This window comes from Ascaphus truei, chromosome 4 (genome assembly GCF_040206685.1).
Source record: "Ascaphus truei isolate aAscTru1 chromosome 4, aAscTru1.hap1, whole genome shotgun sequence".
NCBI lineage: Eukaryota > Metazoa > Chordata > Amphibia > Anura > Ascaphidae > Ascaphus > Ascaphus truei.
This window is the reverse complement of record NC_134486.1, coordinates 107,293,544-107,317,942: the sequence shown is the minus strand read 5'-3', so window position 1 is coordinate 107,317,942 and position 24,399 is coordinate 107,293,544. Positions and strand designations below refer to the sequence as shown.

The 24,399-nt window shown below is 42.5% G+C and overlaps 1 protein-coding gene and 1 long non-coding RNA gene across 15 annotated transcripts in view; one reads left to right on the top strand and one right to left on the bottom strand.

Annotated features, from left to right (window-relative positions):
- Positions 1-24,399, bottom strand: part of LOC142493000 (uncharacterized) — a 728,952-nt gene that overhangs the window by 146,400 nt on the left and 558,153 nt on the right. The gene's annotated exons all lie outside the window — the stretch shown is intronic.
- BCL2L11 (BCL2 like 11) overlaps positions 1-24,399 on the top strand; it is a 47,301-nt gene that overhangs the window by 1,848 nt on the left and 21,054 nt on the right. The window contains exons 1-3 of one of the 4 annotated variants that reach the window (XM_075596359.1): positions 5,981-6,207; positions 10,849-10,999; positions 24,031-24,137. In XM_075596359.1, coding sequence (XP_075452474.1) covers positions 10,864-10,999; positions 24,031-24,137 — 243 coding nt within the window. In that variant the 5' untranslated portion in view covers positions 5,981-6,207; positions 10,849-10,863. Of the gene's footprint in view, positions 1-5,980; positions 6,208-10,848; positions 11,255-24,030; positions 24,138-24,399 lie in introns of those variants that run through there. The other 3 variants (XM_075596355.1, XM_075596358.1, XM_075596357.1) reach the window with 3 other exon arrangements.

The window sequence follows — 24,399 nt, the reverse complement described above, 5'->3', positions numbered from 1 at the left end:
CTGCCGGGTAAATATATATATATTTTTATTGCAAGGCATATTAATTCCATTGTCTATATTATGTATGTATATTCATACAACCAGTATAAAAAATCTATATAAAAAACAACAAGCCATGAATTATAAATACATAGAGATTTTTTAATGTGAAGTTTGCCGTGTGATATCTGCCTGGATTAGGGGTTTTCTACACTATTGTATCCCATCATTGCCTCCTCCCCCCCCCCCCCCCACTGCCCTGTGCGTGCGCCACATGGGGTCTGTCTCTGTCTGCAAGGTGGGGGGTGGGGAGGGGCGTCACGGTGACTGGGACCGTGCATGTGAGGTTGCAGACCTTGTCATTGTCTAACCTCAGGGCTCAGCCCCTCTGACAAGTGTCGCCTCGCAGTTGGCTCTGATCAGTGAGGCGCAGAGCCATGAGAAGGGGGACAGGAGCCCGGGGGAGGAGGCGGCTCTGAGGAAGATATAACCTCCTCTCACAATCTACCCCAGCAAAAGCACAAGCATGCCAGAGAAATAAAGTGCATTATGAAATGGGTAACTTCTGGGTATTGGGACCCTATATTTCCATACCTTCTATTTCTGACCAATGTTTCACCTATTTCTGAAATATATACTGTTCTTATCTTAGAGAGGGGATCACTTGGATTCTTCCTGATATATGCATTTTTATATGTTTAGTTCCCACTATTATTAGTTTGTGTGTGTGTGTGTGTGTGTATTTGAGTATGAGATAAAATACTCACTGGTCAAGTGGGGGAAATGCATTGTTTTTAACTTTCCCTCATGGTGAAGTCTTAACATAATTGTCAGTCATGCTCTCACACTTTTCATTTGTCCTTAGTCTTCTGTTACATCATCCCTTATTGGAAGTTAGTCAGCCTCCAAAAGACAATACATAGCCATAAACCCCAATGAAGTAACCCTCTTAAAATCAAAATCTATCTTGCAAATGAATCAATGGTTTGAGTAGGGGTTATTATCAGCCAGTATACAGACATGCTCTTTTCTGTTTAGTTTTGTGTATCTGAGATATACATACAGTTGGCACCATATGTGAACGCAAGGCTTTTGTTTGTGATAGTACTATTTTTTATTTCAAAAATGATCTAGTGATTTTTTACTCTTAACTGCCCTATGTAACTTAACATTGAATTTCCACCTAGACCAATGGGAACTTATGAAAGGGATATGTTGACAGTGGTATGTTTTAAATGCTTAATACAAGTTAAATGATGCATCCTTTTTCCAAAACAAAAACAAAAGTCATCATATTTGACATAAAAAATAAAAAAGATCTTTGTAGACGTAACAATGTTTGCAAATGTAACCTGAATTTCTTGGCAGATTTTACTACCGTGATCTATTCTCTATCCTGGCCACTTTCTACTGTAAGAAAAATAATGGGGAAACGGTTTCAACTAGTAGAAATTATTTTAAACATACTTTTGTTTCAAAAGAAATACCAACAACATTGAACCCTTTAAACATATCACCACACTTGGTTCTCTCTTGTCCTTGATAGGACTGAACAGTAGCTTCTTTGGGGTTTTCTCACATTGTATCATAACCGGGAAGGTGTTGTGATGTGATATATGTGCATTCTTTGGGTGTGTAGTGAAGATGCATTGAACCAACCAAGGGGTGTGCATATCTTCCTATTACCATTTGGCCAGCAGTGCAATGCATTGCTTTGAAACATACCGTTTCACTCTGGAAGCAAGAATTGATATAACACGTAACATATTATCTGTTATTTAAAGTAATCCCTAGGATAAGAGAAAAGGCACTCGCGGAAACCATTTGCCCACCTGCCATGGGTGCTCAGCAAAATTGTAGATTGAATGATTAATGCGACACTCACTCCGGTGAATAATTGGGAAAATTTACTATTTATAGGATCAATGTTCCAGTCCTTTTTCTCTGACGTTTTCCAAGATGAAAAAGGTCCAAGAGAAGGACCGAAACGTTGATCCTATAAATAGTATGTAGCCAAGCTCCCCGCTTACCTCTGGTGCGGGGAGGGAGGCTGCAGAGTGGTCGGAGCCAGCAGAGCTATGTGGCGGTACCGGTAGGCAGGGGCCACCATCTTGAATCTTGTGCAGGCGCGATTGAAGCCGTGTGCATGCACAGAGGGTGCAGAGTTGCGGCTGCCATCTTAGGACATGGCACAATACAGCGTTCTGCGGGACTACATGTCCCAGCATCCCCTAGGGTAGGCATCACATGGGGAGTGAGAGCAAATAGGGCTCGGGGATCCACGCAGGGGAAAGTAAATAGGTTTCGCGAAAGAGAGCACTCAGTTGGAAGGAGGACGGCAAGGAGGAAGATCGTGTCCAGGTGCCAGTGGCACCCGGACTAGGCCAGATCTCCCCCGTAGGCTTCAGCTAGGTGTGTGTGTGTGTTAAGGAAGGCCCCAGATAAGGACGCTACCCCTTGGCTCACGACAGTAGTAGTGCAGCGGACGGCCATGCAGTGATCTGCGGTCTGGGCACAGGCCACACTATAGACATTAAGGGAGACACTCCTGCTGGAGCTCGCTCAAGAGAGGCGGACACCACCGGTAAGGAAAGAGGGGATTTGGCAGACCCCGCGTCGTGGGATCACGTTGCAGCCCTGCTGATTCAGGATCTCCAGTATACCCTGATCTGGCCTGAGACCAGGAAGGTACCACTGTGCACCAACGACTCCACACAGGGGTAGCGCTACTCCACACACATTGGGCTGAGCTTTGTTCTGTGGACACCAGGGTGATTAGGTGCCCAGGGCACCCTCAGTACTTTGGGGGAATCCCACCAGGGTGGTGAACATTGTGTTGGTATCATTGCATTGGGGCATTGTCATTGTGGGTGTGTTGTATTGTTATTGATATGTGTGTGTGTGTGTTGGTAAACCAGTTATATATACACCTGTGTGTGTATTCTTCCCTGTAATTAGTTCCTGTGAAGGGTTATCCCGCTGCGCTCCCTCCCAGGTGGAGGCACTGTACCAAGGAAGAAAGAGCTCACCCCAGGCTCCAAGTGGTGGAGGATTAGGCCTCCTATGAGCAATACAGGTAATCAGCATGTGTAGTTCCCATAGTCATAGGGAAAGGGGGCTACAAGTACATTAACCAGATTATTCTCAAGTCCTCGTGAGTGTCGCATTCATCATTCAACTATCTATTCTATGTGGAAGAATATTCAATATTTTCTTTAAAGTAAAACAAGTGCCTATATCATCGAAGTCGTATAGCCATTATCATTACTAATGTTTATTAAAACCCTTGTTAAAGGTCCTTCCCATTTTTATTTATGAAGTTCTGCAAATACTGTTTTGCCGGGGATGATGTAGTTTTATTACCTTTACTAGCTCCTACCTGATAACGCAAAGTAGTTCAAACTGCTATCCAGACAAGCTCATTTCAAAATCAGTATAAAACTCTATATATTGTGTGACTTTTTAATTTAAACACCTACCGCTCCTTGGTATCACATGGCGCATTTGGAAAATGTATTTACTATTAGCAAATTGTGTTTGGACTAATGCAAGTCAGATTTCAGCAAGGGGCGCACTTTTTCTGCTTGGGTCTTTAAACTTAATGAGGAATCCCTTTCTCTAGGTACCAAAGCAAAGACTTTGTGACAGTGTGTGTACATATACATCTGTTAGTCTTGGTTGGGGCCAATATCTCCATGGTAATGAATGCTCATACAGTAGCATCTGATTTTCAATATCGCATGTTGGAAGTACAGAGTAAGTGCCAAGTCATGACTTCATGCTGGTATATTGGCACAACGGCACTGTAACACCCAGAAATTCTCCGCTGCATTACTTGGCTCCCTATGTAGTTATTGGCTTGTAGCAACCACAGATGCTGGTTATTAGGCATCTGCGTGGCCAGCAGAGGCATGGGTGAAGGTACGAGGGGATGCAGAACACCTTTTCCTTTTTCCCCTCTCTATAACTTTAGATAGCTACAGATGTAGCAGAGCGACAGTCGTGCTTACTGGTTAATGCAATGGATTGCATTAACGCTGGAGCGATATTTACCACTGGAGCGATATTTACCAGTGGGGCCACTGAAAGCAATGGTTAAGGAAACGCATGCATTATTTAAAGCTGCAGTTCAGTCTTTTTTTTTTTTTAATTAATTTTTTTACTTCAATAGTTTCATGTGGGCAATCTCTAATGACCTAAAGAACTGTATAGCTGCCAGTCAATTCGTTCTCCATGTATTGATCGGCAAAATTTGGCAAGATCTTTAGAGATGGCATATGTTTTTCTTCTGCTTCTGTCACTCAGTGGAAGCTCATGAATATTCATGAGCACTCCTGCACTGACATGTGCTAGAGGGAGGGCAGGGCTGACAAAGGGGTGTGCCAGGGCTTGTGACAGGACATGAAGGGGCAGTGCCATAGCAAATGCTTGTAAAAATAGAATACAAGAAAATTGGTCTTTCAAAGTTGTTTTTTTAAAACAGAAAATGCTAAAAGTATTTTTTCTTACTACAGAACTGATTTATTAAAAAAAACACACATGCAGGATATTGACTGAACTGCAGCTTTAAGGGGTCATTTTGTGGGTTATTTCATGTTAACATGTTAACGTTGGCTATATCTGTACATCTGGTGTAAATCTGCTTCCTGCTGGACATATAAAGGATGGCACAAATAGCATCACTGGAATTATCTTTGCTAGATAAACCTGGCCGTTGTATGTAAGCATTTTGATGATATTATACAGTTACATTTATGTGTGGATATAGATGATTTTCCCTCTTTACTTCCAAATTGCACTGTGCACTATGCGGTAAGTAATGCTACTACCTTCCTATTTAGAAAACCTACTTAAATGAATTTTAAAAAAAGGCTCCCCCTTTCCTGTTTATAGAGCAATATTATATTTTATACAAGTTCAAATATCTTTGTCCCATTGCTTTACAGACTTGTAATTTCTTAAAATCATGCACAGTACCAATACTTAAGGCATTTGACCACTGAAGAACTCATTGCTTTTTTTGTATTGACTTGCATTGTGGCGGGGGCGCTTCTATCAGGGAGATAGTGGAAGAATGCATTTTACAGTGAAGTTTAGGGAAGTCTTGCTGATAAGGAGAGGTGGGCTGTATGACAGACATATGCGATAACTAGCAATTGTTTTTCTCCTGTCAAACAGAAGTTCACACAGTTCACCTGTATGTTTACAGTTATAGAGAAACGCTTTCACACTCCCAACCCCAATCTAATTTCTTGCAACAGGTTTTAGTGTCTGATTTACATAGACTGCTGTTTCTGGGCCACTTTTGCACCATGTTTTGTAGATGGAGGCTTCAGTAAATAGGTCAGCAGGTTAATTAAAAAAACAAACAATTACTTCCAGTAAACTTCATTCTTTTAATCTGATGTAATCAATCCCGAATACTTTTTAGGGGCAACAATCAGAATTGAAAAATGGTCTTCAAAAAGTAAATCTTTATTTGTTAAAGGAAGCGGAACTGTGTATTAAATATAAGTGTACTCTGGGTCTGTGCTTCAAAAATGGAGTTATGGATACTCTTACTAGCCAGAGCCCCTGTGCAAAAAAAAGGCGCCTGTGACGCACATCTGTACGCTCCAGCCCTGCAGGGGTTAACCCAGCCCATGCCTCGGTGCCCGGAGGCTGGCGCACCTCCCCACGTGACCCCCCCCCCCCCACGTGACCCCCCCCCCCCCGCCCCCCCCCCCCCGCACGAGGGCAGACGCGCGCCTTCCCTGCCGCCGAGAGAACGAAAAAAAAAGTTTGTAAACAATTCGCCTCGCGGACGCCTGAGCAAGAGATAAAGGAGTGGGCGGGGTTATATCAGGACAGGAGGAGGGGTAACGGGAGGGTGGAGGGGGATTTCCCGAGTGGTTCTGTAAGGTGATTAGTCCTTTCTTCAGCCCCCCTCTCCATGTTGGGCTCGACCAATGAGCAGGCGGCGTGGCCTCCCTGGCCATGACGTCACGATGCTTTGCCGCGGGGACTCGGCTGCAGGGTTGCAGTCTTCGGCGGGTCGCGGTGGTGTGAGGTTGGCAGCTGCAGATGTGCCGGTGTGCTGTACCTATGGCCGGATCGCTGTAATTTTAATTACCGCTTTTGTAACCCTCTCCCTACCGGACTGGGGATTATTTTATTTTGGTTGTTCCACCGGTTTTTTTCCCCTCTTCCTGTTGGGACGGGCGATGGTGACTCCCGAGCTGAACAAATGTAAGTGGTGCCGGTGCTGTTGTTGTTGTCATGCACTGTTTCTCTCGGCCCTGTTTGCCTAGCTGCCTGTTGCGCTTTTTGTTTCTTTTGACCGGGCGAGCTCCAACATGCGAGCTCAAATAAGAATCAAATCTACAGCACCGTCCTCGGGGAAAAGTAGTAAATAGCATCACCAATAGCATTGGCGTTTGCGTGCCCGAGGTGCCTGCACCGTGTTGCACCCTGGCAGAGGTTGCTTGCATTGCACCAGATGGCAGAGCCGCTTGCCACTGAAGGAGCCCCAGGAGGACATATTTTAAAATAGCAACTGGTAGCATCTTTACATTTGATGCCCACCGAATTTTTTCTACCTTCACACTCGCTTGCTTTTTTACATTTATTTTAGCGACCGATTGCGCAAAAATATGAGGTCTTCATTATTAGGCGATTTACCCCCCCCCCCCCCCAAATTATTTTTTTAAAATATTTATTTTGCTAACAATGTTTTAAGATGAGCTTTTCAGAGTTCCCCCCTCCTTCACATAGCGGCTGATTTTTAAATGCATGGTTTATTTTGCGATGTCTTAAGTGCTCATGCTCCCCCCCCCCCCCCCGTGTTATGAGATCCCAGTTAGTTGGGTTACCGGATGGTTTTAGGAGTGGAATCACAGAGCACTTTGTCTTGGTTAGATCTGATGTACAGTTAAGGTCCGGGTTGTGTTGGATGTAAGTGCAGATGCTGCATCTGGTAGTAAGTAGTATTGTGCTTCCCACTGCCGGGAGTTCCCTGTGATTGCAAACAGTGAGGTGGTTTATTAGGCAAACAGCCACCATCTGACAGCAGATGGAACCTTTCTTGCCTCTCCGCTGTCTTAATATATAATAATAATATAATATATAAATATTACAACAATATATTCTTGTAAGAATCTGAAGCCCCCAGGTCCTTTTCATTCCCACAGTGACGGCAATTAATGTTAAAGTATCAGCACCCAAATACAAAGACTCCACATTAAACGAAAACCACTTTTTTTTTTTTAAACTTATTATTTTTTGTAACCCCATTCCTTGCCACGGCAGTACTTTGCTGGAAGTAAAAGGAGATCGTTTTTTGTAATGTGGTGATGGCACATTTATAGCTGTTTTGGTGTCTCTACAGTAGAGCTTACAATCTATTTTGGTGCACAACATGACACATATTTGATACTGGCATTTAAATGGGTTCACCTTGAGCTGTTATCAGCGAAAAGCAGTATGCTGAGATTGGCAGTAAGGCAATGCAGGTGGCTACCTGCCCCTACGTGCCCTGATCCTACAGTAGTAACCCTTCTTTTCCATATGTTTGTGTCTTTAGCAGTGAGACTAGCAGACAAGTCACCTTCCTCATAGCTCTGCATTGCTAAAATGCTGGATTGGACAGTGTTATATTAGATACATGAGAGGTTTGTAAATGGGATTTAGTCTAGTTTGGGAAGCTTTAATAATGTTTTTTTTTTTGGGGGGGGGGAGGTTTAAACCACATTAGGGCCACAGAGCAACCTATCACAGATGAGTACAATCTGATGTTTAAGGGGTTAAGATAATTCATGACGCATAAGTGTTTTTGGGGGGCATTTTGAGGACTCGCACCATTAACCCTTTTTGCTTCCAGAAGGCCAGTGTATTGTGCCCCTGGCAGTCAGGGCTTAAGAGGTGTAGAAAGGTTGTCCAACTTTTCTAATCTTCACCCTTTCACCACTATGCACTGCACCCCTATTTTTTTTAGGACTAACTTCATTTATTTATTTTTTCATGTTGATTTTGTAGGTACCTGTTACCGTGACACTTACTATTGTATTTGTCACCGTTGGCCATAATTTGCAAAGCCACCAAACATATCTTGATAAAAACACAAACATTGGTATTGGCAGGAGCATAACCTACTGTATATAATGAGCGGATTCAATTTAATAGCACACTGTTACATTTTGCCAAGTGTGACTGCACCCTTAAGAGTCCCCCCCCCCTCCCTATCGAAGAGTGAAGAGAGCTCTTTCCCTCTTCTCTAACTCTCTATTGTGACGCACTTACTACTATGTTGTTGCCTCTGCCAAACCTCTCCCAGACTTGCTGCGCTCAGCACTTCAGAGAGAACAATGGGGCTGGGACAGGGAGCCCTGCCAGCCAGTTGCACCAGAGAATCACTGCAGCCACCACTACCGCAGGCGCTGTTCACATTTCAGCATTGCGTCCCATCCCTCGCCTGTAATGACCTGGGAAATTAGTCTGTTAATATTTTATGTCAGCTGATGCAATGCTTTAAGGATAGAGACAGACACCACTTTGAGTTTTTTTTTCTCCCTTCCTTTTCCTCTGCAGTACTTGTGGGGAGACAGACAAGCAAAACAAGACACCAGTCAGACAGCTGAGAGGGGTGGGGGAGAAGTTGCATGTTACAAATAAAGCCATTGTCTGCTTTAAAACGTTATAAATTAGTATTGTAAATACTTTATAATTGGGCTTTCCCGTGTCAGCTCTCAAATGGGTCAGGGCAACTTCACGCTTTTCTTTAGTCACTTGCCCAGAAACAATAATACAGTAGCGCATTATGCTACCTCGAGTTGTTTGAAACCAGGAGGATTGAATCTCATAGAAAAGTGTGTATTTTTGTTTTTTTTATTTTCCCCTCTCTGATCCACAAAATAAATAAAATAAACACCCCTCCCTACCAGCAGACCTGACCAAAAATGATAATTGTGGAAGGGCATTTGGGGGGCAGCATACAAACAAGTTTACAGCAGCAATCCTGCAGAATTTCAATACTATTATTTATAAACCTAATTAGAACTGGTGTGCCCTCTGGAGCTAAAACACAATGTTCTTTAGATCCTGGACCCCAACCGTTCCTGAGGTACTTAGCAGTTTAGTTGCCGGTATTTGGAGTCTAAAACCGTCAAAAAATAATACGAATTGGTAGGTGTGATTGCTGCTCTTGCACTCAACCTATTTATCTAATCTACAAAAACTAGTTCTATTCTTGTCTGCTCTCTTCCCTTTTTGATGGCTGATTTTTAGTCCTTATAAGCAGCCAAGTTAGATCGTTTGCAGGCTGTGCTATAATTCAGGGGATCACTATAAAAATAATACACGTGTACTTACTACGATTGATCTCATTATTTATTTTGGACTATGGGGAATTGTTGATATGATAAACTGAAGTCCTGTTTATATGGCTCTGCTTTCACTGTGTAGTGGTAGCTACGTAAATCCTGTGGGAACCACTGGGTAATGTGATTATACTTGTAATTGTATAATTCTACAAGACTACTTAAGATCGATGTGAGGAAATGATTTATGTAATATAATGTTTGCAGGCGCACTGTTTTGTTTTTGATGTGTAAGGTTTCACACTGGGCAGGCTAAGATCATTTTGCACCTAGTCCCCGTCTCCACTTATCAGGAAGACTGGTGATGTTAGGATTACTAGTCACAAAATGAAAATGCTGCACTTTCTGTGGCTTTCTGATGACTAAAAAGCGTGTTTAGAAAACTGCAAGTGAGTTTTCAGATTTGTAATTTTGTCCACCGCATAGAGATAATGTAACCAAAAGGTGCAATCCCTTTTGGCTGACCTAGAAGCGAGATTTTTGTAAATAATTTGACAATCTAATTGGTTTACTTAAACAAATGTGTAACTATTCTTAAAGTAAGTATGTGGCAGGATTGTGTATGATGGGGATTATGCATAATGTATTTATCTTCAGGGCCTCTTAACAGGGTTTTTTTTTTTTTTTGGTCAGCCAATGTTTCCTCAATCCACCCTGTGCAAACTCTTGTTCAACACACTGACATCAGAAAAAAGGTTCAAGCTAAAAAATAAATGAAATTTAAAATATTTAACGGTGTCAGATTTTGAGAGCAATTAACACAGATTTTTAACCCCCTAACACTGGGAAGGACAACCCCAGTCCCCAATGGCCATCAACAGATCAGGTCTTCATGATATCCCTGCTTCAGCACGTGGTTCAGTCTTTGACTGCACCACCTGTGCTGAAGCAGGGATATCCTGAAAACCTGACCTGTTGGTGGCCCTTGAGGACTGGGGTAGCCCTCCCCTGGCCTAACATGTCACTGCCATTAGTAGGTTTTGTTCCCAGGAGGGAGTTCCATTTTTAATGCAAGTCCTGGAATATGTATAGATATTTCTGGTTAACCAGCTAATTACCACCCTTTCAATGTAAATAAAGAGCTGCTCTATTGTAGTCTCTGCGGTGTTTTTAGTGCCCGTCCTTTTGGATCACCAAATAATGAATTTAATTTTAACACCTTCCTAGGGGGATCATGTCTGGTTGAACAAGACACTCTGTAATATATAATAATATCTCTTGCTCCATACTGCACTAACCCGGACACTGGAACGGTTCATCTATACTGACCGGACAATGACTTTAGCTGCTTTTTTTTTTTTTTGTCACATGCCAGGCAGAGCACCCCTTCTATTCTGGCATAAATGTATAGGATGCAGGAAGTTGCCTTTTGAACTGCTGCTTACAATGACCACTGAAAATTTGCTACAACAGCCCCCAAAAATGCGAGTACAGTGACACTGCATGACAACTCAAATCTTTAGTGGCGTGTACAGATTTCAAATGTCTTACCGTGCCCTTTTTGTTCACCTTGCAGAAACAAAAAGACCAAATGGCCAAACAACCATCGGTCCTAAACTCGGAGTGTGATAGCGGGCAAGGTGGCCAGTTGCAGCCGACCCCTCAAAGCCCTCGGCAACGTCTCCTCAGACCAGGGGCTCCCACCTCCTTATCCAGCCCTTCTCAAGGTAATCATTCTGATGAGGGGGAGAGTTCCTCAACCAGCACTCCGCGGGGTCCAGCTATATCGCCTTATAGCCCAAGTTCCTTTGCCAACAGATCCCCACATTGCATGCTGGTAAGAAGATCATCGCTCTTCTCCATAAGCTCCAGTGGCTATTTCTCATTCGACGACAGGAGTCCCGCTCCTCTGAGTTGCGATAAAGCCACCCAGACACCGAGCCCCCCCTGTCAGGCGCTTCACCATTTTCTAAGTGCAATGGGTAAGCAATAATATGGTAAAATAACTTTCTAACGTCGCAGTTTGTTTGTGGCAGCTAACGGCCTGGGACAAGGCTGCTGTTTGTGTAGAGTGATGTGCAGCCTTTTTTTCTCTGCACTATTTCACTGTCTCGTGCATCTGTTTTTGTGGAATCAGTGCCACTTTAAAAATGTGTCCTGAGTTATTTGTCTGTAATGGTGTGACCTTATTGCTGCATCATACAAAAGTATACCAAACCAGCACAGAATAATGTTTTTTTTGTAGAATAGGTCCATGATCAATACAAGAGGTGAATTTCTTTGAGATTGCAGCAGTGCAGTCAGTAACCCAGGACACATCTGTAAGTGCCCTTATTGGTACACCTGATGGCTATCTGAAAGTCGCCCAGCAATGAGTGTACTGCCGACAGTCCTACAACAATTTAGCCTGGCTGTCACTGGGATGAATTCTTTGCCTCTGATCATTTTTTGGACGGAGTCTGTGTAGCCAGCTACCTTGGTGCTGGTAATCTTGCTCTCCGTAAGCATTGGGGCTGAGATGCCATGGTTCACATACACTGTAGACTGCTGCCTGTTTGGCTGATTTATCATCAGCTGGCTGAGTAAGTGCCGTTCTATACTGTTTGCGGCCGTTCGTGCGTGCATGTGCCACATGCTTTTCGTGTGTGTAGAGTCTCGGTGCTGCTGGGAGCGACAGGTACTCTGAATACACACACACACACTTTTTAATCGGCGCTAGCGGCGCAAAATCTTTTCTGGTCTTCCCCTCTGTCTGTCGGCTCCACGCTCCCTGGCGGGTGCGGCCCTTGTATAAAAGGGCTGACTAACCTCAGCCATCTATTACTACCGCGCATGCGCCCGCACTATAGAACCAGCCTAAGTGGCATCGTACTCCAGCCAAATGCTGTAGCGGCCCAGCATTGCGGGAAACCTCAACATGAAGTCATGGCAATGACCGGTTGAGACCAGGTGATGCACTAGTGCAACGTATACTGCATATGTGGCCTTCACATATCTGATGACCAGTCTATCTGAATCTTGCATTGTAGATTACTACAGCTTGCCTTGCCACAGCAAAGATAACCAGGGCGTGACCCATTGACAGACAGGCCTGCAGCACAGTGTGCAAAGGGTTAAACATGGAAACCACTCTGTAGCTACACATTGAGGAACGAATGAGTGACCATTGCGGGCATCTGGCTAAAATTGTTTTGTTTTGGAAAAAAGACGTTAGGCCGGGGCCATGGCAAAAAATACAGCGCTGAGCCAGGAAACTTACCTCCTGCATCCGGCATGTGTGGGGCTTTGGTAGACGCTTCCACAGGCGTGTGGAATTGCAGCCGCCAGATTCATTTAATTTTTCGCAGAGGGGCGGTCACGTGACTGGCAAAAGCCAATGGCACTCCGTGACGTGGTGCGCTAACTCCGCCTCACACGCGCGCTCGCTGACGCTCCTGGCAGGACACAAAAAAGCGCCTGCTTGAGCAGGAGGGCATGAGCGTCAGCGTGGCGCAACGCTGTATTTTTTACCATGGCCCCGGCCCTAGTCTCATCCCATTGTGGAACTAGCGCTGGCCCCTAATTATATGCACATATTTTTAATGCAGCTTGAAGATTGTAAAAACAAGATTCTAACCAGTAATTTCCTTTTTTTCCTTTCTTGCAAAGCAGCCCTTCATGTGACTATTGTTAAACTGATCTGTATCACACCCTGATTGTTCTTCATCCTGTTTGTTTCCTTATGTGATCTTAAGTTTCGGCTGTTGAGCTTTGGTTGGTCCTTAGCCGTTCTGCCATGCATTCGGAGTGACAGGTTCCTGGCTCTTCTGCTGTGAGCGAGTTGTTGGTTTATATGCTGGGAAGTGTATCGTAGCAAAATAACTGCACAGCACATTGTAATAGAATTTAATTTATTTTTTTAAAGGAGGAACTGGGGTGTGTTGACCTGTGAACCTTCTATTTATTTGTTATTATTTATTTTTCTTCCTGGAGTGTACCTAAAAATATGTAGGAAGAGGAATAACCATTACAGCTAAAGACTTCTATATCTCAAGTTAACCTTTCAGGTCTTTCTTAAACCTATTGTGGCCACTGAAGGAGTTTGGTTGATATCAAATACACACTTCTGTTGGTGTCCTGTGACACACTAGAGAGAACCTGCCGTTGTGTAGATGTTATAAAGCTACAGTCCCACCCACAAACAAACAACTTTAGCAGTGAATGGGTTGTGATTATCGCCTTTTCGGATAAAGGAAATGCGTTACTCTTTTGGCCAGTAGCTGTATCTTAAATCGGTTATCCCCATACCCAACCTTTTTTTTGTGGACATTTTCTCAACACTTTAAATTGTGTCTAAGGTTGGCGTAGCTACAAACCCAAGTCTAGCATCAGAGGATGCTACAATGATATTAGAATCCATGGTTTGAGACTTGCTTTAAATAAAAAAAAGCGCCAAGAGTTTTGGTACAATCTGATCCACTGCAAATGTCTGTCTGGATATAGTGTAGTAACCTGACGTGTTACTTGTTTGCCTACCCAATTTTGTGTTCTTTTGTGTTGATCTCCTACTTTTTATTTTTTTATTATTATTTATTCCCCCCCTTCTGTTATCTCAAAAAAAAAAGTCATAGGGGGATACAAAATATACTTGTAACTATTATACATTGAAATAATGAATACATACATATACTAAAGTGTCTAAATTTATTTTAATGTATTTAACTAAAAAAAAATACAAGGTTGACCTGATGGGTTGCCTTAAAAGAAATGCTGGCAGCGCCCGTTGGCAGCTTGTACCATTTGTCTCTTAAATGTTATGGTAAATAATCCAGATTTACGGTCTCGTGTACCTTCCCTGACAAGTTGATAACCTTATTTGTTGCAGACGTGAGTTGTGGTTACAGCTGTGAGCGGCTCTGTGTAACATGCCCCAAGGAAAGGTCTTCTGGCAGAACATTGTAATCATACATTAAAGGCTGTTGCCAAACTTGGATGGGGTGACTATGTTTACTGCCAGATAAACCCGTGTGATAAGAAGTAATTTCAGTACCATATAGGTCTTCAGTGTGCTGTCTAGCAGCATAGAGCAGGTGCTGCTATGTAAACTATCCTTCCAGCTTTGCTCAGGGCTGCTTTTGCTTTGGAAGGTGCCTCCTGTGTGTGTGAAACACGGGTTGGCTCAAACTCTTGTAATGAATACCCAGACTGACAAACTTGCTTGTCTTCTCATCTGGTGAAAAATGTAACTACTACAACTTCTGGTTCTCCAGAACGGTGTAAATGCGTACTTGCTAGAGGCATATTGTCTCTTGATCTATAAAAATAAAACTAGTTTTAAATACTTTTAAAAAACATTTCTATTAACATAAACAGAATAACTGGTTAAAGTGGCTCAGCTCTCTATGAATCAGTGTTTTTATATTTATTTTATTTTTTTATTAATATAAATTAAACTTTTTTTAAACCAGTCACGCGAGCGTCGCTTTGCTGGCCACTTTGGAGCTGAAGGTGTAAGCTGAGAAACTCTAAGGCTGGGGCCATGGTACCGCGGACGCTGACCGAACAGACTGCCTTAAGGCAGTGTTCGCGTCCATGCGGCGTGCAGGAGGGGCGCGCGTTGCACAAGAAATCAGTTCAAACTGATTTCTTAGCGTGACAGGCCAGTCACCTGAGCGGTTCGCCCAATGAGGGCGAACCAGCTCCGTGACGTCACTGGCACGCCCCTAGACACGCCCACGGACGGCGCACATACCATGGCCAAACAACGCACCCATGTCTAGCCGATGACGTCACGGCCGTGCACGCCTCCGCACGGGCGAAGGCACCATGGACCTGGCTTAAGATGGAACACAGGCCGACAATACTGCACTTAAATTTCTGGAAGCCTAGTGCTAATGGATGTCATTGTACAGCAGGCTTAATTAACCGTGATTTCATATGAAGCCATCTTAATGCAAATGAAAACATTTCATTTTGGTGTCTAGATGACAAATCTGCACATTCTTCTTGTAGTGTTGCAGAGCCTTCCAGTGCTAAAGGTGTTATAAAAAATAAGTGATCATAAAAACAAATATTTTAATCACATTTTTTTAAATTGGTATGTTAATCACTTTTTTAAAATGTATGCAACTCTTTTAATGAACATTAATTAGTACAGTCATAATCCTATTGTTCGGCAGTTTACCAGTCACCCGGTGCCAGGAGTGTGTCAAGCTGTCATGAGCCGAAGTTCATAACTTATCTCTGTGTTTCAGGAGACTGATTAGATTGTCTTTTGTTTGCAACATATAAACTGTTTATTTCAGCACTGAGTGGTTTGAGTGTTGGTGTTAAAGCTGCAGTTCAAGCTGACGTTTAAAAAAAAACAAAAAAAAAATATATATAATATAATTTTTTTTTTTTACTTTTCCCATTCAACATGTGCATAAATACAGTCTGTACACTGACAAGTGATTAGCGAAGATACAGATCGATCCGTTCTCCTGTAATCAATCGCTTGCTCAGGGCTATTTAATTCAGTTCTTGCACAGCATTTTGGGCAATGTAGTCCTGGAATATGAGTGACTGGGCAGTTACTAGATACAATTGGTTCACTGCTAGAGAGAGGGCGGGGCTTGAGCCAGAGCCTATCAGAAGGGGAAGGAGGCTGTCACTTTGGAAATGCTTCCTACATTAGAAACATTAAAAAGTCAAACATTTTTTTTTTTTTTTATAATGCTACAAGTATTTTCTCATAGTACAGAACTGATTTAATAAACAATAAATAATAAAAAACCACATGTAGGATATTGCTTGAACTGCTGCTTTTAAGTGTATTGGCAGCTTATGCACAGCAATTCAAGAAGGTTTTTCTAGAATTTGTTACAAGGGAATATATATTGAAACAGCTTATCTTTATTGTAGTTCTGGCACTTCTTTAACATTTAAGTGAGATTGCATTGGTAAGTCATTGTAACCAAGTTAACTACTTTGCTAGGTCTTTCCAAGTCAATGTTTTATCATTCATTTTAGCACCACTATTCAGTGACCAATGAAACATGTAGCACACAATGTGTTTTGTTGCGATGACCTCACCAGGGACGATCCTTACAGTGGTTCAAGTACTGGTTAAAGCTGCAGTTCAGTCAATATCCTGCATGTGTGTTTTTTTAATAAATCAGTTCTGTAGTAAGAAAAAATACTTTTAGCATTTTCTGTTTTTAAAAAAACAACTTTGAAAGACCAATTTTCTTGTATTCTATTTTAACAGCCATTTGCTAAGGCACTGCCCCTTCATGTCCTGTCACAAGCCCTGGCACACCCCTTTGTCAGCCCTGCCCTCTCTCTAGCACATGTCAGTGCAGGAGTGCTCATGAATATTCATGAGCTTCCACTGACGGACTGAAGCAGAATATAAACAGATCCCTTTGCTAATTATGTCACCAAATTTCACCTATCAATACATGGAGAACGAATTGACCTGCAGCTATACAGTTCTTTAGGTAATTAGAGATTGCCCACATGAAACTATTGAAGTAAAAAAATAAATTAAAAAAGACTGAACTGCAGCTTTAAAGGGACCTTCCCTCCTAGGGCCAGAGTGAACAAATACCACCTGTCACTATTTTTAATGTGTTCAACTGGAAGGGTTTGATTCCCTCTGGCTAGCCTTTTGTGTGACATTACTTAAACGAGTGCTGCCAGTTGCACCCCTCCTCCTACCCATCTTTATTGGTTCACTGATCAGGGCGCGGTGGCATAACTAAAAACTTGATTGACAAATACTACCTCATTCGGAGGCCTCTAAGAAATTAAACTTGTAACTAATTTAAAAAAAAAGAATGTGACCAAAGAAGTAAGTATTTCCGGGAAGCGGGGCTCCCCGGAGCTGAAATTAACAGGGTTCAGTTCCGAAGAGCCCCTGCTTCAATCCTACGTGGAAAAATTAGGCTAGGATTGCCTCTTTAAAAGGCATTGGTAATGGGCTTGGATTGATGAGAGCACAAATCCTTTTTACCCTTTTAAAACACAACTGCCCCCACCCCCTTTTCCGGTGATGTAAACGGAGCGGGTCCTTCCTGTCCGTTAAGTTTGCGGGATGAATGCCCCCTTGAAATGAACAAACTGATGCTGTGCAGCCTAAGGACCCCCAGGGTGTCACTTTTCATGACATACGCTGGACGTCTAGATGGCACTGGAAGAGGTTACATTACATAGAACACCCGTTGACTATGGCACACACCATTTCTGTGACCCATTAAAGAAAGTGTAAAAATAGTAATATGTTATCAAGTAAACTAAGTCAATATAGCATAGTGGTTTGTATAGTTTATTTTTTGTTTCCCGTCCAAAAGCTGGAACCCTTCATACTGTCTTGTTGACCTTTTTATTTACTTTTCCGGCACCTGCGCTTATGCATAATCCCCCTCCCTCCCCCCTCCCTGGCAACTTTTACCTGTCATGCAAATCTAGTTAGCGTTTTGTGAGCTAGTTACCAAGTAAGGAGACCTGGGAGCTGGTAAGGAGACAGAGGGAGGGGCGCTTTACACTGTGGCCGCATCATGGACAGAGGCTTACAATCTATTTCATAAGGTATGCTGTTTCAGATCTGAAACGTATGGCGCTACCATAGTTCAAAGTAAACTGAATCCTGTAGTAATAGGGGGTGCGTAAAGCAATAATCAGGTACGTTTTTCTTTCTAAGAGCATCGCTCATTTTATCCCAAAGTAGCGTTGATTCTGGATCGTTGCAGCACTCTTGCTTTAAGTTGGCCCTAGTGTGCTATCTGAATGCAGTAATGGCTTTCTGATGAAGAGTGAATTGGGTAGTAAAGCCAAATAAGTAATATTCCACAATATGTACACTTTTACAACGTGAGTAGAGAATACAAACGAGTCTGTTACTTGTTATCATGCATGACTAATGCCTCAACGATATTACTCTATTTTTTTTCCCCCCATGGGAAACTATTTTTAGCTTCTTTGTAAACACCCTTTCATCTAAAAAAAATAAAATTAATTGGTTTGATATGAGTTCCCAACATACACAAAATATGGCAATTCAGAGAGCTGTTAAGCATGATCATCTTTCCAAGTCTCTAAGATCTCTATTTCGAGACAGGGTAGTAGACCTGTAAAAGTAGTATTTTGAGTCCTACAATAATTACGGCTGCAGGGACACCATATAGAGGAACCAGAAGAGGTGCTTTAGTTTGTTTCTAAGGAAGCATGGAATGGTACCACCCAAAAAAGCAACAAGGAATTTCTGGTCTGGCTGTTGGGATTTACCAGCACACCATGATGTTGTGTAATGAAAGGCAATGTATTTTCTATTTGTAGGTGCGTCTTAAGACGCTTGTTCAAGTTTCCTACGGTTGACCCCTTGAAAATGGGGTCTGTTAATGCTTAATACAACAGAAGGTAATAAGCAGAGGTGCACGGAGACCAGACTTAACCATCTACAATCCTCATACTGTAATCTAAAATAGTGCTCCTAGATGAGAAGTGCTGTGGATGCCGAGAGATTATGGATGAAAATACATCTGCATATAGATTTAGGCCCATACTAACTAAACTGTACTATGTCAGAAGTTAATTTACTGATCATTTACATAATGTCTTCTGTTGCCGTCAGGTGCCCTGTGTCATAACATCCCTACCCTGATATATATATATACTTTATTTTATGTCCCTTGCTGACCATATACAGTGATTCTCCATATCAATGCAGTATAGCTTAATGTTTATCTATTACTTTTAATTGGTAGTAAAGTGTGTGTGTGTGTGTGTGTGTGTGTGTGTGTGTGTGTGTGTGTGTGTGTGTGTGTGTGTGTACCAGCAAAGCAATGATGCACTTGTAACAGGGTTGGGGGGGGGGGGAGATTACAGCTGCTGGCAGCTCTTCTTGAAGATTTATTACTGGTGGTGTTCCTTTTCCAGCAGCTGTTCCTGAGCAAGGTCCCTGAATTTATGTAACTGCCTGGGCTTGTCACGCACACATGCGGCTAGGGGGGGAAAACCCCCTTTCCAGCTCTGTTACCCGCTGATGCCAACTAAATGGATTTAGATTTACTTCCTTTTTAGTTACTCCGCGAACTGTACCGTGGCCGTAAGATGGGAATAGTGGGAGTTGGGTCTTAACCCTTTCACTGCCGGAGGTGCCTACAGTGTAGTCAGCCGTGGAAGTGTTAACCCATTGCCTGCCCAGCAGACACATGCCATTCATTGCAGTCCCCTTTGGCAGACAAAGGGTTGAGTGCATGGGGTACCTGCAGGGAACTTCTTGCTGTGGTGCGTGGCTTGCTTTCCCAGTGCTGAGAGAGTTAACGCTGTGCAGTCCCACATGCATTGAGAACAGCGGTAGGGTTTATGGGATAAACCTTGGTGATTTTGGTTCTTCTAATGAAAACCAGACAAGTAGAGCCATTTTTAGCAAGTTTGAAAACTTTCGCCTGCAGAGCGAACTCCTGAGGGAGCTGGGTTATTATTGATTCTTATTTCTCCTCTTCCCCCCCCCCCCCCCCCTCTCCCTCCCCCATCCTACAACAATACAGATTTCTGCACGTCCCCTCCCTGTCAGAGAACCACATGTGCAGTAATGCAAACTAACATTATTGAACTAGAACAACTCCCAAGTCTTTGCCTGTCTATAGGTCTTTCCAAAGTGGAATTCAAAGTACTTGTATTTTTTTATTTTTTTTAAACCATTAAACATTTATGATCTCTTAAAGAGCCAAGATGTGCATTAGTAATGGGGGGGGGGGAATGGTTGCCTTTTACCTGGAATATTTAAACCCTCCCACCCCCAACCAATAAGATGCTGCAGTGTAAAATAATACACATTTGACCGTATGTATCAAGGCACACGTGGGGCATGCAAAGAAGAAAAACGCTTTTTTTTTCCTATGGAATTTCTTGTTTTGATACTTATGGTGCAGATATTTAGCCCCACTTTAGCATTGATACATATGGCAAGGTCTAGCATAGTTTTAAATACAAATCATTTAGGGCCATGTTTACTAAGTTTTTTGCTATGCCTTAATACCCTTCCCGCCCCCCCCCCCCCCCTCCTTGGTGCTGTAAGATGCCTATCCGCATATACAACTAAATGGACCATGGGGTCTTTCTTTCCATCGCTGTATCATAAAAATGTATAGAGCAATTATGGGCTGAAATCCCTTACTGTATATACTATGACGTTAGCATCACTCATAAGAATGCAGCGCAGCTTTCTTTTTCTCCAATTTTAGTTTTCTTTTTGTTGGGTAACAAGACTAATTATAAATATTTAATTGTTCACTCTTGGCCATCTACACCGTACTTGGCACTAAATGTGACGGATCGATGTACAGCACAGGGAGAAATAAGGCCTGGTGCCTTATTTACCAAGTGGTGCTGCTCCATGCAGCGCCTTCCAGCACCAGACAAGGCACCTTATCTCTCATTCCAGGGACATGTCCTGTGGCATAGCACCGCTTAATAAATGTGGGCCTTAATGTGTAAGGTGGCGCTACCAAACTGGTTGCAGGAGGCACTGTAACCTCCGTATGACAATGTTGCAGTACCCAAGCAAAACCTGCACCGATGCAACTAATTCCTCCATGCGGTGACTCCATATTTTATGATTTGTGTCGATAAACCATTGGTTCATGTTGTGAAGCTCCTGAAAGTTTCAGTGTAGGAAGGTATGCTGTTTTTGGAGGTGGAAAATCTAACCAAAGGTTTTGTCACCTTGATGATCGCAGTGAAAATATCAAATAGTATTGTATTTTTGAGTTAAAGTTTATTTATAAAATGTTTTACATTGAGTTACCTCTCGTTTCAAAGTGCTGTGAAGCCCATGTTTTTAGCAGGACCTGTCCATGCCCTGTATTACAACTGGACCCTAATCACAGCAGCATTGCAATTGCATGGTTCCCTCCATTTATGAGCCCCTAATAAAACAGCTTTTATTGTCAATTCTGTGATGTTTATAGTCTTCTGCTCTGCTGTAATTATAGTTACTATCTATTTTCCCCAGAATATTTTGAGTGTAATACAGGCATTCTGTAAGGGTTTTTGAGACCTGGGAACACTTTGCTTTAATGCCGAATTTCACCCCTTAAAGAACCATCTACATACCAGAAAGTAAATCCAATTGTGGCAAAAAGAAAAGTGTCACAATCACAAAATACATTTTAAAGATATATATTGATCAAGAGTGGCCATCTTTAAAATGGTTCAACCACTTGGTATCAACCGTGAGAAATTCTGTCTTTAATAAAGGCTTGTGCTACATTGCGCAATTATTGTGTGCAGAAGTGGTACTTAAAGAGGCAATTAAAGCCACTTTAAAAATTAAAACAAATCCTTTTTTTGTTTTAATACACGCATCCCTTTGATTTACCTTTTATTGAAAACTAGTTACCTAAGCTGTCTGTTTTCTGAGGGTTCATTAAATGGCTGGCATTCAGTTTCAAGCAATCCTTCAGTCAGTGCAACTCAGCAGCTTCAATCTATTCTTATATTACCAAGGTAACATTACCTATTTTTGCAGTTTGCTGCTCAAACCTCTGGGAATATTGGTAACAAACTATCACAAACAGGAAAGAGTTACAAAGATCTTGCACTGCTGGGGAGGTGGCTAAAACCTGCTATAGAAATCAAAGGATGCTCAGTATATTAACTCATTAAAAATGGCATTGAGTCAAAAAAATTTTACAATAAAAAAAAGTAGGAAGTATTATCTAATACTACAAGCTTACTGATGTATTTAAAAACACACGTATGTAGGCAATGGATTGCTCCCTTTAATGTGTTAATCAACATAAGTGTCTATCTCTCGCCTGGTCTGCCTTCTTACAATGTTTTCTCCTCTCTTACTTTTCTTCTGCGCTTGCTTGTAGTACCACAGAAAGTCCTTTCCGAAAGCCTCAGATTGATTTTCACTATCAACCACTTAACCACGAAATTAATTTCCTGAATCGCTGTGCTCTAATGATACAAAGTAAGCCGTTTGTTGCCATGGGGAGCTCCTCTGCCCCAGCCTCAGATCTGATTGATTGGCTTTTGATGCCAGGCTGTGCAAGGATGTTTTGATGGGTTTATTTGGCACCAAAAAGCTCTGAGCACAATGTAATTGTTCGGGTGAGGAAGGAGAGTTTCCTCACTCTACTGAACTCTGCGTGTTTGTGTTGTGTTTTTTTTCCCCTCTCTCTCTTCCCTGCATCTGAATTGCTTTCTCGGCTTTGAGAATGTTTCCACTATGCATCATAAGAACTTTGCTGAATGAATCTAGGCTGCCAGTAACGGAGAAGCACATGACACCCGCGCCTGGTTTAACCTCGGGGGCTCGTCAGGTCAGGTACTTCAGCACAGCAGACAAGCGAGCTCCCGGCCAAGCTGCTGTGGCCTTTGGCACAGAGTCTGAATTTCCAGCCAGTCCAGAGTCACGCACGTTTTTGGATTTTCCCCCCGACGCCCTCACTCCTGTGTTTTTAAGTCCATGAGCATTTTAAGGCATTTTATTTTGGTTCCAGGGGACCACCGTATCTTTCATCCTAGTGTCTCATAATAGAAGTGAGCACACAGAAGCAAGTCTTGAAGCTGACCTTCTTTTTTTATTTATTTTTTTTCCTTCCTCTGATGCATATCTTGCGCTCTTGCTCTCTTCCTATCTCGTTCTTAATTTTCTGGCTCTTCAACTTATTGAAAAGCTGCTTCTGTGGGCTAGTCAAGTTCAGCTCCATTCATTTGTAAGGCAGGAACAAAATCTATATTCCCTGGCCTGGGGAAGCAACATCACAGCTGAATGAATAGGGGCTTCTGTCTCTCACCATCTCTCACACACACCCATCACAAAGACTATATGTACATGGCTTGTCATCCAGGTCACCATCTTGTATTTGTGCTCTTCTTTTTTTAGCACAGCTGCATTATAGATTTATGGCAACATAACTTGCCAGTAAGCACTTCAGCAAAGGACATGGGTGGAGATCCTCTAAACCTTGTGCTGTGGTCCCATTTATTTGCCGTTGACTCGGGCTGCATTTGTTCAAACATGATGGCCCAAGCCAGTGGCATGATGGCCCAAGTTATCTGGAGCCGCGGGATGTTCTACGGGTTCTTCATTGTCGGTGATCCCAGAGATAGCATGTTGCTGGAGAAGCAGAATCGTGACAAACCGCAGGGAAACATAGCTCTGGTTACATCTGTAGTTTTTAATTTCTTCTGGATGACACAAAGTACAAACTTAAGCATTTGCAAATTAATTTGTGTCCTATTTCATACATGCACAAAAGACCACAGCTGCTTTTATCATGTAGAGTGCCCTTATGATGTACCAGGTCATGGACACTTGCTAGCTTTCATGGGGCAGATTGAGCTAACAACTCCAACACAGCTGCCAGCCTGATCCACAGGGAAGTAGATCCCCCCCTCGGTTTGTAGGACCTAGGCGCCAGCTGGGGCATGTGGTCACTCCATGAGTGATAACATGATGTGGGAGTGCCAGGGGTGGTTAGAAAGAATCTAAGATCACAAATAGTATACATATTTTGTAGAATTGTTATCAATATTTTTATTGTTCACCCCCAAAAAATGTATTTGGTCTGCTGCATCTGACAACTTGATTACATTTGGCCAAGTTTCTAGGTGTATAATACACTCCATAAAATAAATTGTAATTCTCCAAATACACTTAAAGCATGATTTTCCTGGCTGGGATTACCTTCTGAAATTTATATTTTTGGTTATTAATTTCTGGACAGTCTTTCTGCCAGCTAGAGAATAAACTTGTATAATTTGTTTTGTTTGCTTGCAGCTTCCAGAAATCTCCTAGAGCCTCATAACATGAGTCCAGAGATATGGATTGCACACGAGCTGCGCCGGATCGGGGACGAGTTCAACGCCTCGTACAATCCCAGAAGGGTAAGCAGATCTTTTAATTGTGTGACTGGTGTCTGTGTTCCCTGGGCGGTGTAGAACCCTTGCACTCAGGTTTTGTGATTGAGTCAGAAAGGAGTTTGTATCGCACAGTGCTGTATAATGTACGTTTTTTTTTATTTTTGCGTCTCTGTAGACTCACGAGTTATTCATAAGCCTAATGGGCCATACAGAACTTTTGGAAGTCTCCTTTGTGTATTCAAAGATGGGAAACCACTGTCTTGATTAATCAATGACTGATATCCCA